The sequence below is a fragment of the Lachancea thermotolerans genome (assembly GCF_000142805.1).
Source record: "Lachancea thermotolerans CBS 6340 chromosome G complete sequence".
NCBI lineage: Eukaryota > Fungi > Ascomycota > Saccharomycetes > Saccharomycetales > Saccharomycetaceae > Lachancea > Lachancea thermotolerans.
In genome coordinates, this window is record NC_013083.1 from 593,955 (window position 1) to 607,756 (window position 13,802).

The 13,802-nt window shown below is 51.3% G+C and overlaps 7 protein-coding genes across 7 annotated transcripts; 2 read left to right on the forward strand and 5 right to left on the reverse strand.

Moving 5' to 3' along the window:
• Positions 1 to 145: 145 nt before the first annotated feature.
• MHP1 (Mhp1p) lies at positions 146 to 4,111 on the reverse strand (the record flags this gene model as incomplete). Its single annotated transcript, XM_002555311.1, has 1 exon — positions 146 to 4,111. The coding sequence occupies one exon, from the start codon at positions 4,109 to 4,111 to the stop codon at positions 146 to 148; it is 3,966 nt and encodes a 1,321-aa protein (XP_002555357.1).
• Positions 4,112 to 4,564: 453 nt separating this feature from the next.
• On the forward strand, positions 4,565 to 5,695 carry GYP6 (GTPase-activating protein GYP6; the record flags this gene model as incomplete). The annotated part of the gene is made up of 1 exon (XM_002555312.1): positions 4,565 to 5,695. One exon carries the CDS (start codon positions 4,565 to 4,567, stop codon positions 5,693 to 5,695), a length of 1,131 nt encoding a protein of 376 aa, XP_002555358.1.
• An 83-nt stretch (positions 5,696 to 5,778) lies between these two features.
• On the reverse strand, positions 5,779 to 6,522 carry GPM1 (phosphoglycerate mutase GPM1; the record flags this gene model as incomplete). Its single annotated transcript, XM_002555313.1, has 1 exon — positions 5,779 to 6,522. One exon carries the CDS (start codon positions 6,520 to 6,522, stop codon positions 5,779 to 5,781), a length of 744 nt encoding a protein of 247 aa, XP_002555359.1.
• An 899-nt stretch (positions 6,523 to 7,421) lies between these two features.
• NNR2 (NADHX dehydratase) lies at positions 7,422 to 8,378 on the reverse strand (the record flags this gene model as incomplete). The annotated part of the gene is made up of 1 exon (XM_002555314.1): positions 7,422 to 8,378. The coding sequence occupies one exon, from the start codon at positions 8,376 to 8,378 to the stop codon at positions 7,422 to 7,424; it is 957 nt and encodes a 318-aa protein (XP_002555360.1).
• A 673-nt stretch (positions 8,379 to 9,051) lies between these two features.
• Positions 9,052 to 9,930, forward strand: MCR1 (cytochrome-b5 reductase; the record flags this gene model as incomplete). The annotated part of the gene is made up of 1 exon (XM_002555315.1): positions 9,052 to 9,930. The coding sequence occupies one exon, from the start codon at positions 9,052 to 9,054 to the stop codon at positions 9,928 to 9,930; it is 879 nt and encodes a 292-aa protein (XP_002555361.1).
• A 74-nt stretch (positions 9,931 to 10,004) lies between these two features.
• On the reverse strand, positions 10,005 to 11,165 carry DBR1 (RNA lariat debranching enzyme; the record flags this gene model as incomplete). The annotated part of the gene is made up of 1 exon (XM_002555316.1): positions 10,005 to 11,165. The coding sequence occupies one exon, from the start codon at positions 11,163 to 11,165 to the stop codon at positions 10,005 to 10,007; it is 1,161 nt and encodes a 386-aa protein (XP_002555362.1).
• Positions 11,166 to 11,298: 133 nt separating this feature from the next.
• On the reverse strand, positions 11,299 to 13,212 carry SDH1 (succinate dehydrogenase flavoprotein subunit SDH1; the record flags this gene model as incomplete). The annotated part of the gene is made up of 1 exon (XM_002555317.1): positions 11,299 to 13,212. One exon carries the CDS (start codon positions 13,210 to 13,212, stop codon positions 11,299 to 11,301), a length of 1,914 nt encoding a protein of 637 aa, XP_002555363.1.
• Between the last annotated feature and the right edge of the window lie 590 nt (positions 13,213 to 13,802).

A 13,802-nucleotide genomic window follows, 5' to 3' on the forward strand; every position in this document is an offset into this window, starting at 1 on the left:
CCGGGTAAGGTACAACTATGTTACAACAAGTGCCTTGGTAACTGGCGCATAACATCCGCCAGACTATCATTTTTTGAATAGCCGTCGCGGCGATATGTTAGCAGGCAGCTCGCGAATTCAATATTAAGTATTGAGTATAACTGACTTAACTTTCAGTATTAGTCCTGACGCGCTGAATATTATCAAGAACCTCGTCGTATACCCGATCAATGGCTTCGCCCTCACGCTCGTCCTCTGAACTCGACTCAGAATCTAGGGCTGGACCAGAGTTTGCTAACCGCTGTTTTTCTTCTTCCAGATTGGCTTGGACCCCAACCACTGCGTTGTCGCTGTTCGAACTCTTCTCACAATCAACCGAGGCTTGATTGTTAGAATCGCTACGGTCGTGGCGTTTCTTAAAAATATCATTCAAACTTATACCCCGGCTTTTAAGATCCTCCAATACGCCTGCGACGGAGGATATGTCGTTTGAAAGAATAAATTCCTTGATTTGCTCGCTGTCCAATTCCGATGCGGCCTTCCGCAAAGCTTTTTGGTCAAGTGTGATATGACATTCTCTATCATCAGAAGTTCCCTGGTTGCTGGCACTTTGTACACGTCCCATTATCCCGCGAGTCCCGCGCAAAATGCGCCCCTCTTCCCTTAGCTGATCACGCGCGTGCTGATCTTCTGTGTCTGGGCTGTCCCACTTTATTTCAACTTCATCGTCTGCGGGATCTGAGGATTCAATGGGCGGATAGTGGAAGGGTAGAAGGGCTGCGTGTCCGCTGTCTGAGAAGTGCTTTGATGACAGTGTCGCAGAAGATGTCTCTTTCTTTAGGGGCAGTCCACTAGCGCGCATTTCTGGTCCAGCGTCGGTACCGGTCTTGGAATTAGCACACAAAGACCCCGAACTGAAGCTCAAATTACTATATCTTTGAGCCAGCAATTTCAGACCTCTCTCGAAGGTAGCATCGATGAAGCAAAATCTAATTAGAGTGTCTTTTCCTTCAGTACTCAAGTTGCCCTCAACTCTCAGTTTGAAAAGATCTTCGGTCACCTTATTAATGAAAGATCGGGCCCTCGAAAGCCTGTGAAGAAAGCTTTGAGCCGCAACTTGAATTTCTTCTTGTTTAACAGGTTTTTCAGTCAGCAGGTCCGAAAGCTCCTTTTGTAGACAAGCCAATGTGTCAGACATCTCAGGCGAAGTCGACTTGTCAACTTTGTTTAATGCTGCTTCCATGTTTTTCATACTGTAGAGTGAAATCTTGTCTCTGATCTTGTTTGGTAGGTTGTCGCAATCCAGGTCTAGCGTCAAAAGAGAAGAACTCTTCCTCATGGCGGCAACTAACGCGCAACCCGAGGCGTAATCCAGCTTGCTTCCTCGTATCGAGACATGAGTTAGTTTCTGGCATGTAGGCAGAACTTCGGCTATTTCCACAATTGAAGTTGATGGAATAGAATTGTTATCCATATGAAGGCGAATCAAGTTAACAAAAACTGGCAAGTAGTTTGTAAGATGATTGGTGACATGCGGGAACAGCTTCGGATTGTTGGATATGTCCAGTAGTTTCAAGTCTTCACAGTAGGCCAGAACGCTGATCAGTTTCAAGACGTCACTATTTTCGGATGAGGAATTCTCAGACACTTCAAGGTTAGTGCAATTGAGAGAAATGTACTTGAAGATGTTCTTTGTCTGTCTCATTTTGTTGATAACAGTAGCAGAAAAAGGGCCAAGCTTCCCCCTCAAATCATTGAAGCCAATATCAATGCCCGTGACTTTTGATTGAGCAAGCCATTCTGCCAAAACGCAACATTGATCAAGCGAAAGTTCATTATACGCCAAGCCTAGTCTTTGTGTGTGTGCACAACCCAACTCAATGAAATTTTTGAACTCTTTTAAAGGCATTTTCGCGCCAGACGCGATTATTTCTTCCAGACCGTTTCCACTAACCAGAGACGCTGCAAGGAGATTCCAGTTCATGTTCTTCCTGTCGTTCATATCGCAAGTCATCCTGATATCACGAGATTTCAAAGAAGACTTTGAGGGCTTTTGGACATTAATGGCTATGCCTGGCACCATTGTCAAATCCAAGGAATTCAGACTTTCACATTGGGAAACAAAATAGCACAATATCCTCCATCCTTCGTGGTCCAAAGGTGTGTTTCTCAAGGTCAGCTTCTCAAATTCTTTTTTGTGCATCAGCGAACAAAGTATTGTCTTGAGCATTTTGATACTAAGGTTGACACCATCAAGGGATAGACAGAGAACGGGTGAAATGCTCAAAAAATCACTGAATGAGAGAACTTCAATGAGAGAAGGTTTCGGATTCCTCATTTGCAGGAGCGGAATTGGATCAGTTGATCCCTTTTTCAGCTGTTTAAGTGTAGCTGGAATAGGCAGAATCTCGCGAAGATGACAACAGCGCGTATATACAATGTCGTGCGGGATCTTCATATTTGTGGGTGGAAATGGTGTTTCTTGTTCAACCTCATTGACCGTTATTGAAGAACCCAGCGAGCTCATTGATCGTCTACTAACCATTGGCTTATCAATAGTCACCTCCGAAGCTGATTTACTAACCTTGACGTCTTCTTCAGTGTCCTGATTATTTTCATGCGCTACCGAATCTCCACCTTGGCCACCTCGGCCAACATCCTCCTCATTATTCAAAACTTGCGAACCGTCTTCTTTAGGAACTGAAGGTTTCTTCTCCTCGTTTCTCTTCGCTTCTTCTTCGCTGACACTCGGGTCACTCAGAAGTTTAAGGTGACCAGAGCCCCCTACCACAATGCCCGAACTTGTTTTCTGCAGAATCTCTCGCTTTTCCTCTGGAGTGAGCCTATGAATAATTACTGAACCATCGGATTTCACCTCAACCTCACCTTTACGTGGGTTCTTGCTGCATATTTGCTGAGGAGGGTCGTTGAAGTAGGTGTTAGTGGCAAATGAGACTTTTTTGAGAGGCTTTATGTCTTCTAGACCTGGTATAAAGGCCGGGCGCTGATCTTCTGAAATCTGAGGCAAATCTTCGTCGCTGGAGTCTGATTCAGAATCCGTGAGGGACTGTTTTGAAGAATGTGAATGTTCTTCAGTATGTGAAGTGACTCTTTTAAGGAAGGCGCCGAACTTGTTTGTGGTGGACGAAGTATTTGTGTTGGTTCGCTTAAGTTTTCCTTTATGATGCTGAGTGCGTTCACTTCGCTTCAGGGCAGGCAAGAGGTCTGACTTGCTGGGGTGCGGAGGAATAGGCCTGCCCTTTGCGTCGAAATGCGTTTGAGTTTCACTGGAGGGCTCCGTTGGACTAAGGTTGTCATCGATGGAAAATGTCGCTTTGTGTCTTGGAATTTCTGGCTTAGAAGTCCTGGTGGCCCGACTTGATGAGCTCTTCTTGGTGTCCGAGTCTAATGGATGTTCTCTGCAATGTTGCAAGAATTCGTCCAGCCTGACTTCAACGTTTTCTGTACTAATGGGTGCGGTCTTCGATCTCCTCACAGGAGGCATATTCGCGCCATCCCTGGTTACGCTTACCGAGTCCTCACCGATGTTTGCAGGCGCCGACCTTGGAGGATTTGGGGGCTCAACTTCCTTTATTGGCGCAGAGAAGCTGCTTCTTCTGAGAGCTGGCTTAGTGTTGGTATTCGTAGACTTTGAGTCATCCTTCTTTCGTCTACCAAACAAGGATCGAAAGAAGCCGCCCTTTTCGCGTTTAGGCTCCTCGATATGGCCATTGCTGTTCATCGAAAGCGATTTAGTTCGGCGAATTGTAGTCCCTGTATCGTATGGGTTCAATGCTGAATAGCTGGGGGCTACTCCAAACTCGTTCTGACTAGAAACAGAGCGTCTGCGCTCGCGAAGGATTCGATTGGGGCCTAGTACCCTCGATTCTAAAGTGTCGTCTGCATCCGACCGCCTTCTGCTGTTGCTATTACCCTCAGGCACTGGGTCCTTTGCCTTTGGTGCTTGTTTGCCCATATCCCCGGTCTTCTTGAACTCTTCGACTTGTGCTTCCGGGGTCCCGTTCACGTAGCTATTCCTCGAGAGCCAATCCACGTGAAGAGAGTCTGAAAAGCGCTTTTTGACCGGTTTCTCTATATCAAGCGTGTCTGGGCTGTCGAGAGTCCCCGACATTGTAGAATATTCTTTTATCAGATTTGAACCTTCTTTGACCTTGCCGTGTTTCTGATGTGTATGTACCCTTATGTCAGTTTCGTAGTTACCAAGCAGCAGAATATGGAAGCACTCCGTACGGGGAAAGTTTTAGCCCGAACCAAACGTCGCAAACTTATGGCTTCGCGTGGGCTCTCAAGATCGTGCTTGGCGCCAAGGCCGTCCAGTCCTTCCGCTTTCTCGGTCTGAGCTTAGTCTTTATGCCATCGCTTGTTTACGACAAGTTTTTATAATATTCGCTACTGGGCGGTTTTGAGGTCGACGTAAACGAGGTAGATTTATAACGGCCTCGAATGGGCCTCAAAGCCGTGGTTGGCGTTCTTGATTGTGTGATTCTTTGTTCTACAAGATGTTTTTACACAAGTTAATATACTAGTCCAAACGAAAATATTGAGCAATCCGGAAACAAACAAAATGGAGCGGTCAGGCAAAATCGAACACCTTGTTCAGCGCTACGGAACACGAGAAGAGCTGATCAAGCGAGGGGTGTGGCGTGGCGAACTTTATCGAGCGGAGGAAGCAACTTTTTTGGACCGCGGATGGTGTTGGAAGACTCTTTTACTCGACAGAGAGGATGAACTGCTGGTAACTGAGCTGGTACCAGTGCCCACGAACTTTGAAGATACTGGGTGCAATTATGCAGAAGCTGGGAGACTTGGCGTGCGAAAACTGACGACAGAGCTGGTCCAGGATCACCCATTAATGGAGGAGGACGACCGTCTCAAAGAAAGCATATCAGTTGAGGAAACTTTGGACATTGTGAGATTGGACATATCGAGGCTTCTGCTCGACCCGGTCTTCAGTGATCCTGAATGCAAGGCTGAAATGGTGCAGATTTTATACAATTACGTGGCACACAACCATACGAGCTACAAGCAGGGCTACCATGAACTTTGCGGAGCCGTTTACCTTCAAATGCTGGAAGAGGAAGGAGAAACTCGAAAGCTCAACACTCTTAACATATTCAACAAGCTTATGGCACAAGTGCGCCCGGTTTTCTACGAAGAAACAGCTTTGTTGCAGTTTTCAAAGCAAAAGTTTGACGCCGTCTTCAAGCTCACAGCTCCCATGCTTCGCCATCTTCTCACCGCGCACCATGGTCTAGATCATGCCGTGTGGCTAATACGGTGGACAAGACTGCTCTTTTTGAGAGAGTTCGACACCGCGTACGTGTTGCGAATTTGGGACCATCTGTTGACATTCACAGTTCCAGTCCAGGACCTCGTTGCCTGCTGTACGGTAGTTCTGCTGATAGCTGTGACACAAGATCTGTACGCCTGTGAAGATCAGGGTGAGGTGATTAGCATTCTTCTGCACTACCCCCAGGATAAACTGATAAACTGCGTGGATCTCATGAAACACAGCGCCAGTCTCTACGAGTTGTACGTGACGCGCCAGTACTCGGACATGCGCGGGCTAGGCGAGAATCTGTGCAAGGTCTACAATCGCAGCTGGTACGAGAAGCAGACGCAGGTGGCTGACCACAACCGCTTGCGGCTCGAGGAAAGGCTGAAAAGGCGCGTGGAGCAGCGCCTGCGTAAATAGAGCAAACAAAATCTAAAACAAACTAGGGTTTATCTCGTTAACGTTATGTAAGTAGAATATTCCGCAGTGCGGCGTTAGCATACTTATTTCTTACCTTGGTTGGCAACAGCGGCGGCACCGGCGGCAGCGGCCTCTGGGTCCAAGTAGTAAGATGGCTTGGTTGGCTTCAATTTCTCGTCCAACTCGAAGACCAATGGGATACCAGTTGGGATGTTCAACTTGGCGATGTCGGTGTCGGAGATGCCCTCCAAGTGCTTAACCAAAGCTCTCAAAGAGTTACCGTGAGCAGCGATCATAACGGTCTTGCCCTCCAACAACTCCTTGGAGATGGTGTCTTGCCAGTATGGCAACAATCTGTCGATGACCAAAGCCAAGGACTCGGTCTTTGGGACGGCGCTTGGGTCGACGTCCTTGTATCTCTCGTCGTTGGTCTGAGAGTACTCGGAGCTGTCGGCGATGGTTGGAGGTGGGACATCGAAGGATCTTCTCCAGGTGGTGAATTGCTCCTCACCGTACTCGGCCAAGGTGGCGGCCTTGTCCTTACCCTGCAGAGCACCGTAGTGTCTCTCGTTCAACCTCCAGGATCTAACGGTTGGGATCCACAATCTGTCGGCAGCGCTCAAGGCGATGTTGGCGGTCTGGATGGCTCTGGACAGCTTAGAGGTGAACAGAATGTCTGGCTTGACGTTCTTCTCCTTCAAAAGCTCACCAGCACGGGCGGCCTCCTTCTCACCGATGGCGGACAATCTAACGTCCACCCAGCCGGTGAAAAGGTTCTTCTCGTTCCATTCGGATTGACCGTGTCTAACTAGGACTAGCTTTGGCATTGTGTGTTATTAGTTACAAAAGTAGCTGGGGTTTTGAAAGAGAGACCTGATCTTGAACAACCTGCGAATCCACGGTTCTCTTATAGGCGGTCTTGAGTCGAGGCTACTGCGCTCCAACGTGGGTCTCACCACTCCCCGTCACCAGATGAGGGCTCTTACACGTCAACGGCGCGTTTGCGAACCAGTGTGGTGATTATAGACGCCATCGCACGAGGGAAGCTGGTGGAAGCTGGACACTAGAAGCCACAGGAAGCTGGAGTGCGAGAAGGTGTTGATTAAGTAATACGCCTGATTCTCGATTACCTTCTGTAGGCAAGGTGCGGTGTGTGGGTGCGCGTGAACGAGGGGATACGCGGCACGTGGGCGCGCAGCCTGGATCACGTGACAGGGCTGTTATTAGTATCTCTGGGACGAGTCTATGGTGTATGAGTGGGATACAAAATTCTCCACGTCACATGCCGATGCATAGAACTCACTCCGCATCAGCATGTGACGCTTATGATTAACCACGTGAGAGCACGTGAGATGGCCTACGCGCGCCCAGACGCTGCGATTCAACTGTGCTTTTACAGGTTCGCGTACCATATTCTCTGACCCACTCCAGTGTCTGCTCTGCGAGCACGCTCTTTCCGGGGTGGTTCTCGTACACGGGAGAATGTCCGAGTGTCGACCCAATATTATGTAATCAATACATCGGCACACCACTACTAAGGCGCTGTGACCAGGCGCTCCGCACCCTCAGCACCCCAGCCGGGGCGGCGTTTGCCACGGTGACCTTCGATGCCACGCGTCAAGTCAGCAATTGAGGTCCCCTTGCGCCTCTGCACTCACACGCTTCGGTTTTCCGTCATAATTCATCATTGCATACACACAACCATAAATATTTGTACTTGTATCGCTCATTTGACGCCCAGCAAGGCGTCGTAGGCGTCGCCCACGCGGTCGTTGACGTCGGTAGTCTGCATCGCGCGGCCGTGTCTCTCGAACGCCATGTGCGAGCACTCGCGCGTTATCGCGCTGCCTACGTAGCAACTCGCGACGACCATCTGCATCCACTCGATTTTCTTGGAAGGCTCCCATATCTTGAAATCGTGCGTGGCGCGGCTGAATGCCAGCATAGTCGCTATCACACCCGTGAGCGTGTCGCCCTGGCCACCCACGCGCTTGTTGCTGCCAGGGCTCGAGCACTTAACCACCCCTTCATCGTACCAGATCTGGTCGTCGCCGCCCTTCTGCACCACTACGCACTGTAGCTCGCGCGCCACGTCCTCGCCGGATTTAACTCCGAGCCGCTCGATTATGCGCTTGAACTCCACGACGTTGGGCGTCAGCACCACGCGCCCGGGCTTGAAGCTCCGCAGCAGGTCGCACACCTTGCGCGAGTAGGTCTCGTCCGAGACCAGGAACAGCCCGTCGGCGTCCAACACGACGGGCGTCTCGCCCTTGTGCTTCGTGGCGAGGTACTCCAAAATCTTGACCACGGACTCCAGCATCTGCTGGTCGCGTCCCAGGCCCGGGCCCACGACGCAGACATGCATGCGGTCCAACAGGCCCTGGATCTTGTCAAACGGCGTCTCGCCGACCCCGGTCTCCCGCAGGTACGGATGCACCATGAGGTTGGGCGAGTAGCTCTTGATCACGGGCGCCGCGTTCAGCTCGCACATAACGTGCGTGAGGTCTGCGCCGAACAGCGCCGCGGAGTGCGCGCTGAAGTATGGCGCTCCTGTGTAATCCTCGCACCCACCGATCACGCATACGCGGCCGCATTGGCCCTTGTGAAACTCCGGTTTCAGCGGCGGGATCACCGCCGTCTTTGCCAGCTGGAGAATCTCCTTGTGCGACATCCTGGAGAGCATTTTGTCGCAATTACCTGGATTTTAGTCCTGTGTTGCAAAACTCTGCGCTTTCTCTGAAACCAGCTGCTTGAACAACAACAACTAGTCGATAACGAATGCTTTAATCACGCTGCTGCGACCTTGTAGACAAACTCTCGTACAAGGAAGGCTTCAACTTGTATCTTTGCGCAAACTAAGCTTCTTAGTTGTAGCGATGCCTTTAGCTACGAACAAGTTTAGAAATAGGGATTTAAGTTCAAATGCAAAAGAGACCGAGAAAATCCTTTGTTCACTACGTCTTTCAACTTTAAGCTAGTCGAAGCACGCATAACTTCGTCTTATATATATACATTCACGCTACTTCATGGTGGCCTTTAGCTATTGCTTCCACCTTTGCTCAGCTGCTCACCATATGCTTACCATGCACATCCTTGTAATCAAAAGTGAATATTGGAAGCTCGCGACCCAGCAAGATCACGTTCTTGATCTTGACCAATGAGAGCAAAGGCTACGTCGAACCTGCAGCTTTCGGTAAGTTGGCCCTGTGTTGCTCCGAGTGACATCACATGCGCACAGGGACCGTCGATATAAGAATGAGCCACCACAACTTCCTGGAACATACGACTACACGCCCTTCATCAACTCAACCACGACGACGTTAGTAGGAAGACCCCTTGTAAACCTCGAACCTACAATGTTCTCTAGAGTCCTAAGATCCAGAAGCGCTATCCCACTAGCCGTGGGATCGGTCACGATCGCTGCTGCGTTCTACCACTCCACCTTGATTAGAAACGAGCCTCTCAAGACGTTCACCGGCGACGACAGCTGGGTGGAGCTGCCTATTGCTAAGATCGAGGAGGTGTCGCACGACACGCGCCGCTTCATCTTCAGCCTACCCCAGGAAGAGCAGGTTTCGGGCCTGGTTGTAGCATCAGCTTTGCTGGCCAAGTTGCAGACGCCTAAGGGCTCCAACGTGATTAGACCCTACACGCCCGTCAGCGACGTGTCCACCAAGGGCCACATCGAGTTCGTCATCAAGCACTACAACGGTGGCAAAATGACCGAGATGCTGTTCGACAAGAAGCCCTCCGACACCGTGGCGTTCAAGGGCCCAATTCCTAAGTGGGAGTGGAAGCCAAACTCCTTCGACTCCATCACCCTGCTGGGCGCCGGGTCCGGTATCACGCCGCTGTACCAGCTGGTGCACCACATCTCGCAGGACCCTAAGGACAAGACCAAGGTCCACCTGCTGTACGGTAACAAGACCCCTAACGACATCCTGCTGAAGAGGGAGCTCGACGCCATTCAGGCCAAGTACCCTGACCAAGTCAAGATCCACTACTTCGTCGACAAGGCCGAGGGCTCCTTCGACGGCCACACGGGATTCATCACCAAGGAATACTTGGAGAAGAACGTGCCAAAGGCGTCCGAGAAGAACCAGGTCTTCGTTTGCGGTCCTCCTCCATTCATGAAGGCCTACTCTGGCCCCAAGGCTTCTCCAAAAGACCAGGGCGAGCTGACTGGTATCCTGAAGGACCTGGGCTTCACCAAAGAAAGCGTTTTCAAGTTCTGAATGCGCCAGCAGTTCAGGCCTCGCTCTCGCGATATGATTTGTAATAGAAAACACTTACACACTACATTAAATATTCAAGCATAATTCAGTCTATAGCTCTCCCAGTCGATCTCCCCTAGCTCGCCGCGACGTTCACGCAGGCTCTCGAAGCTTATGTGCTCGAGTCTCGACTTCGGAGGGTTTTTCTCGAGGAATTGCTGGTTTGCAACAAATTCGGGGTCCACGTATATTTGTACGGCTTCAGGATGGAATGTGGGGTGGGAGGTGTCGGCCTCGACCGTTATGATTTCCATATGCTTTCTGTTGCGCCCGCACTTGTCTAATGCCAGGAAATTGGTCTTTTCAGAAGTCTCTATATTGGCGTCGTCGTCGCCGTCGTCTTCGTCGTCGTCCAGGCCCAGATCTATCTCATTTGAGTCTGTGTTCTCGGTGCTTTCGTTGCGAGCACGCTTGTTTAGTGCTACCTGAGCCTCGAATTTAACGTGCAGGTGCGCACTCAGCCACCAACAAGGAGTTAGTTTCCTCAGAAGTTGCCAATTAACAGGGCTTCCGAGGTCATTGTTGAAGATGTCTCTTTTAAAAAACGGCTTTTGTTTGAGCAGCTTTTTGAGATCTCCGTGATGAGCAATTCCATTAGGCCAGTCGTGAGACAGCATTATGTCAGTCTGCGTTAGCATGAAGAGGGGCAAAACATCAGTCTTCCTTACGTGGTACATGTTTCTGACATGTCGTCCCCATCCTTCAGCTTTTATTTGCGAGAGCGAGGCGCGCGGTCTTTCAAAATCGTGACTCTTATATATACCACTCAGCCCGCTGATTCGTACGCCCTGGACTACAATTGACCCACTGTAACCCATGTAATAAATGTTCTTGGCGACAAACCCTCCCCGTGGTAGTTCTGCAAGGCCACGCATGTTCTCGTGGTTTCCGCCAATAAATATAGTCAGTAGAGGAGCTTCCAGCTCTCCAGTAAAGTACTTTGGAAAGTCTCCCAGCTTTTTGTACTTGTCTGGCACTGCTATCGAATCCATGTCGTCCTCATCTCTCAACGATTGGAAGTCTCCCAGCACTATCAGAATGTCCGGCATTTCGGAGGCATATTGACGGGCAACATGATTGTAGATATTCACAAGTTCCCCGTGAGCACAGCCCTGAACAGCGATCCTAAGGTGTGTCATTACTGCTCTGTAGTTACATTCTTTTTTTTTTGATAATACACCGATGGCGACGTTCATCAGTAAAAACTTCGTGGTTCACATAGAGATTAGCATTTACATCGAAATAAATAAGTAATGTAGTTCAAATAAATAATATAGGTTTACGGTTGTATTTTAAATGTTTCGCTGGCAACCGAAATGGGATGCGACCTCAGTAAGCTCTCACAGTTGGCAAAACTGGAGGACACTCAGACTCGTCCAGCGTAGTGGCGATCACACTTCTGTAACCCAGCTCAACGTTGCCTTGGGGATGCTTTTGCCAAGACAGAGTGTGCTTCATCCACTCTTTGTCGTCTCTCTCAGGGTAGTCCTCTCTGGCATGAGCACCACGAGATTCCTTTCTGTTAGCAGCAGAAACGGCAGTCTGTCTTGCATTCGACAACAGGTTCTGTAGCTCCAAAGTTTCAACCATGTCTGAGTTCCAGATCATGGATCTGTCGGTGGTGCCGACGTCTTCGAAGCTCTCGTCAATGGCGCCGACGTTTCTTACACCTTCGTCCAGGGACTCCTGGGTTCTGAACACCGAAACGTCCGCTTGCATAGCCTTCTGCATGGCCAGCCTTATCTGAGAAGTTGGCTTGGAGCCAGTGGCGTTTCTTAGCTTGTCAAGATTGGCAATGGATTCCTTACCGAGATCAGATGGCAATGGCTTGTGTGGTAGACCTGGCTGCAGGGTGTCGGCAACAGTATGAGCGACTGCACGTCCAAAGACAACAAGGTCCAGTAGAGAGTTGGCACCCAGTCTGTTGGCACCGTGAACGGAAACACAGGCAGCCTCACCACACGCCATCAGGCCAGGGATAACTTGGTCGTTGCCTTCTTCGTCAACGGTCAAAGCCTCACCTGTCCACTTGGTGGGGATACCACCCATGTTGTAGTGGACAGTGGGTAGAATTGGAATAGGCTCCTTAGTAACATCGACGCCGGCGAAAATAGCAGCGGTCTCAGAAATACCCGGCAGTCTCTCCTTCAGGACGCTGGCGGGCAAGTGGTTTAGTTGCAAGTACATGTGGTCCTTCTCTGGGCCAACACCTCTGCCCTCGCGGATTTCCATTGTGATGGCACGGGACACGACGTCTCTGCAGGCCAAGTCCTTGGCGGTGGGGGCGTAACGCTCCATGAATCTCTCACCCTCAGAGTTGACCAAGAAGCCACCTTCACCACGGGCACCCTCGGTGATCAGACACCCGGAGCCGTAGATACCGGATGGATGGAACTGCACAAACTCCAAGTCCTGGAGCGGGAAGCCGGCTCTGGACACCATCGCGTTACCGTCACCGGTACAGGTGTGCGCGGAGGTGCAGGAGAAGTAGGCCCGCCCGTAGCCACCCGTGGCTATGACGGTCTTGTGGGCTCTGAACCTGTGGATGGTGCCGTCCTCTTGGTTGTAGGCAATGACACCGACCACCTCGCCGTTGTGGACCAGGAGGTCCAAGGCGAAGTACTCGATGAAGAAATGCGTGTTGTGTCTCAGCGCCTGCCCGTACAGGGTGTGCAGAAGGGCGTGGCCGGTTCTGTCCGCGACGGCGCAGGTTCTGTAGGCCTGGCCGCCCTTACCGTTTTCCTTGGTCTGGCCGCCGAAAGCACGCTGGTAGATGCGGCCCTCCTCGGTTCTGGAGAAGGGCACGCCGAAGTGCTCGAGCTCGATGATCGAGTCCGCGGCCTCACGCGTCATGTAGTGGATTGAGTCCTGGTCGCCCAGCCAGTCCGAGCCCTTGACGGTGTCGTACATGTGCCACTTCCAGTTGTCCTTGTGCATGTTGCCCAGGGCGGCGTTGATGCCGCCCTGCGCGGCGACGGTGTGCGACCGCGTGGGGAACAGTTTGGAGATGCACGCGGTCTTGTAGCCGGCCTCGGCCAGCCCGAACGCGGCCCGGAGGCCGGCGCCGCCGGCGCCGACCACCAGGCAGTCGTACTCGTGGTCGACGACCTGATACTGGCCGCCGAAGGGCGCGCTGTTCTGGCCGTCGACGTCGCCGTTGGCCGCGAACGCGCGCAGCGCCCTCGACGTGCGGCTGAACAGCCTCCTGCTCGTGGAGAGCTTCATCTGTCTGACGGAAAGCATGGTGCGGGTGATGTGCTGTTTAGAATGCCGCTTGTGGTGTTTTTTCCTGGAAAATTCCGGGGTTGTGTTAGCGCGTGAACTGCGGGGTGCGTGCGGCTGTCTGTGGAACCTGGGCCCTCTCGGTGCGCGTGTGTGTGCGGGTGCGTGTGCGGCTGTGGATCAAACCTGCTGCGTCTCTTCAAAAGCGCTCAAACCTCGCGATCTGGTGTATCCCTTGTGGTGGTTGAACGTGGCTCGATTCAACTTCGAAATCCCACGAAACTGCTGCGCTCAATTGTCGTAGATGCTCTGGCGGACACGCTAGCGGATACTCTAGCTGATACTGTCTCTGAAGTGTTACGGACTTGCGTTTCACTACGGTGCTCCGCGATACCGGCTCCCGCGCTCCTAAACCCGTATATATATACATGCGATATGTCATTGACTTTTTCAAAAATCCTGACCATTACCCGAAATGCTCCGAGACGCGGGGCTGCCGGGTAAGAAAGAGATTAGTTATCGGCGGCGACATCGGATGACAGAGGAGAGGGAAGCGAATCGAAAAGACGGGCGTGGCAGCGGAGGAGGGGACCCGCGGTAACCACGGGGGG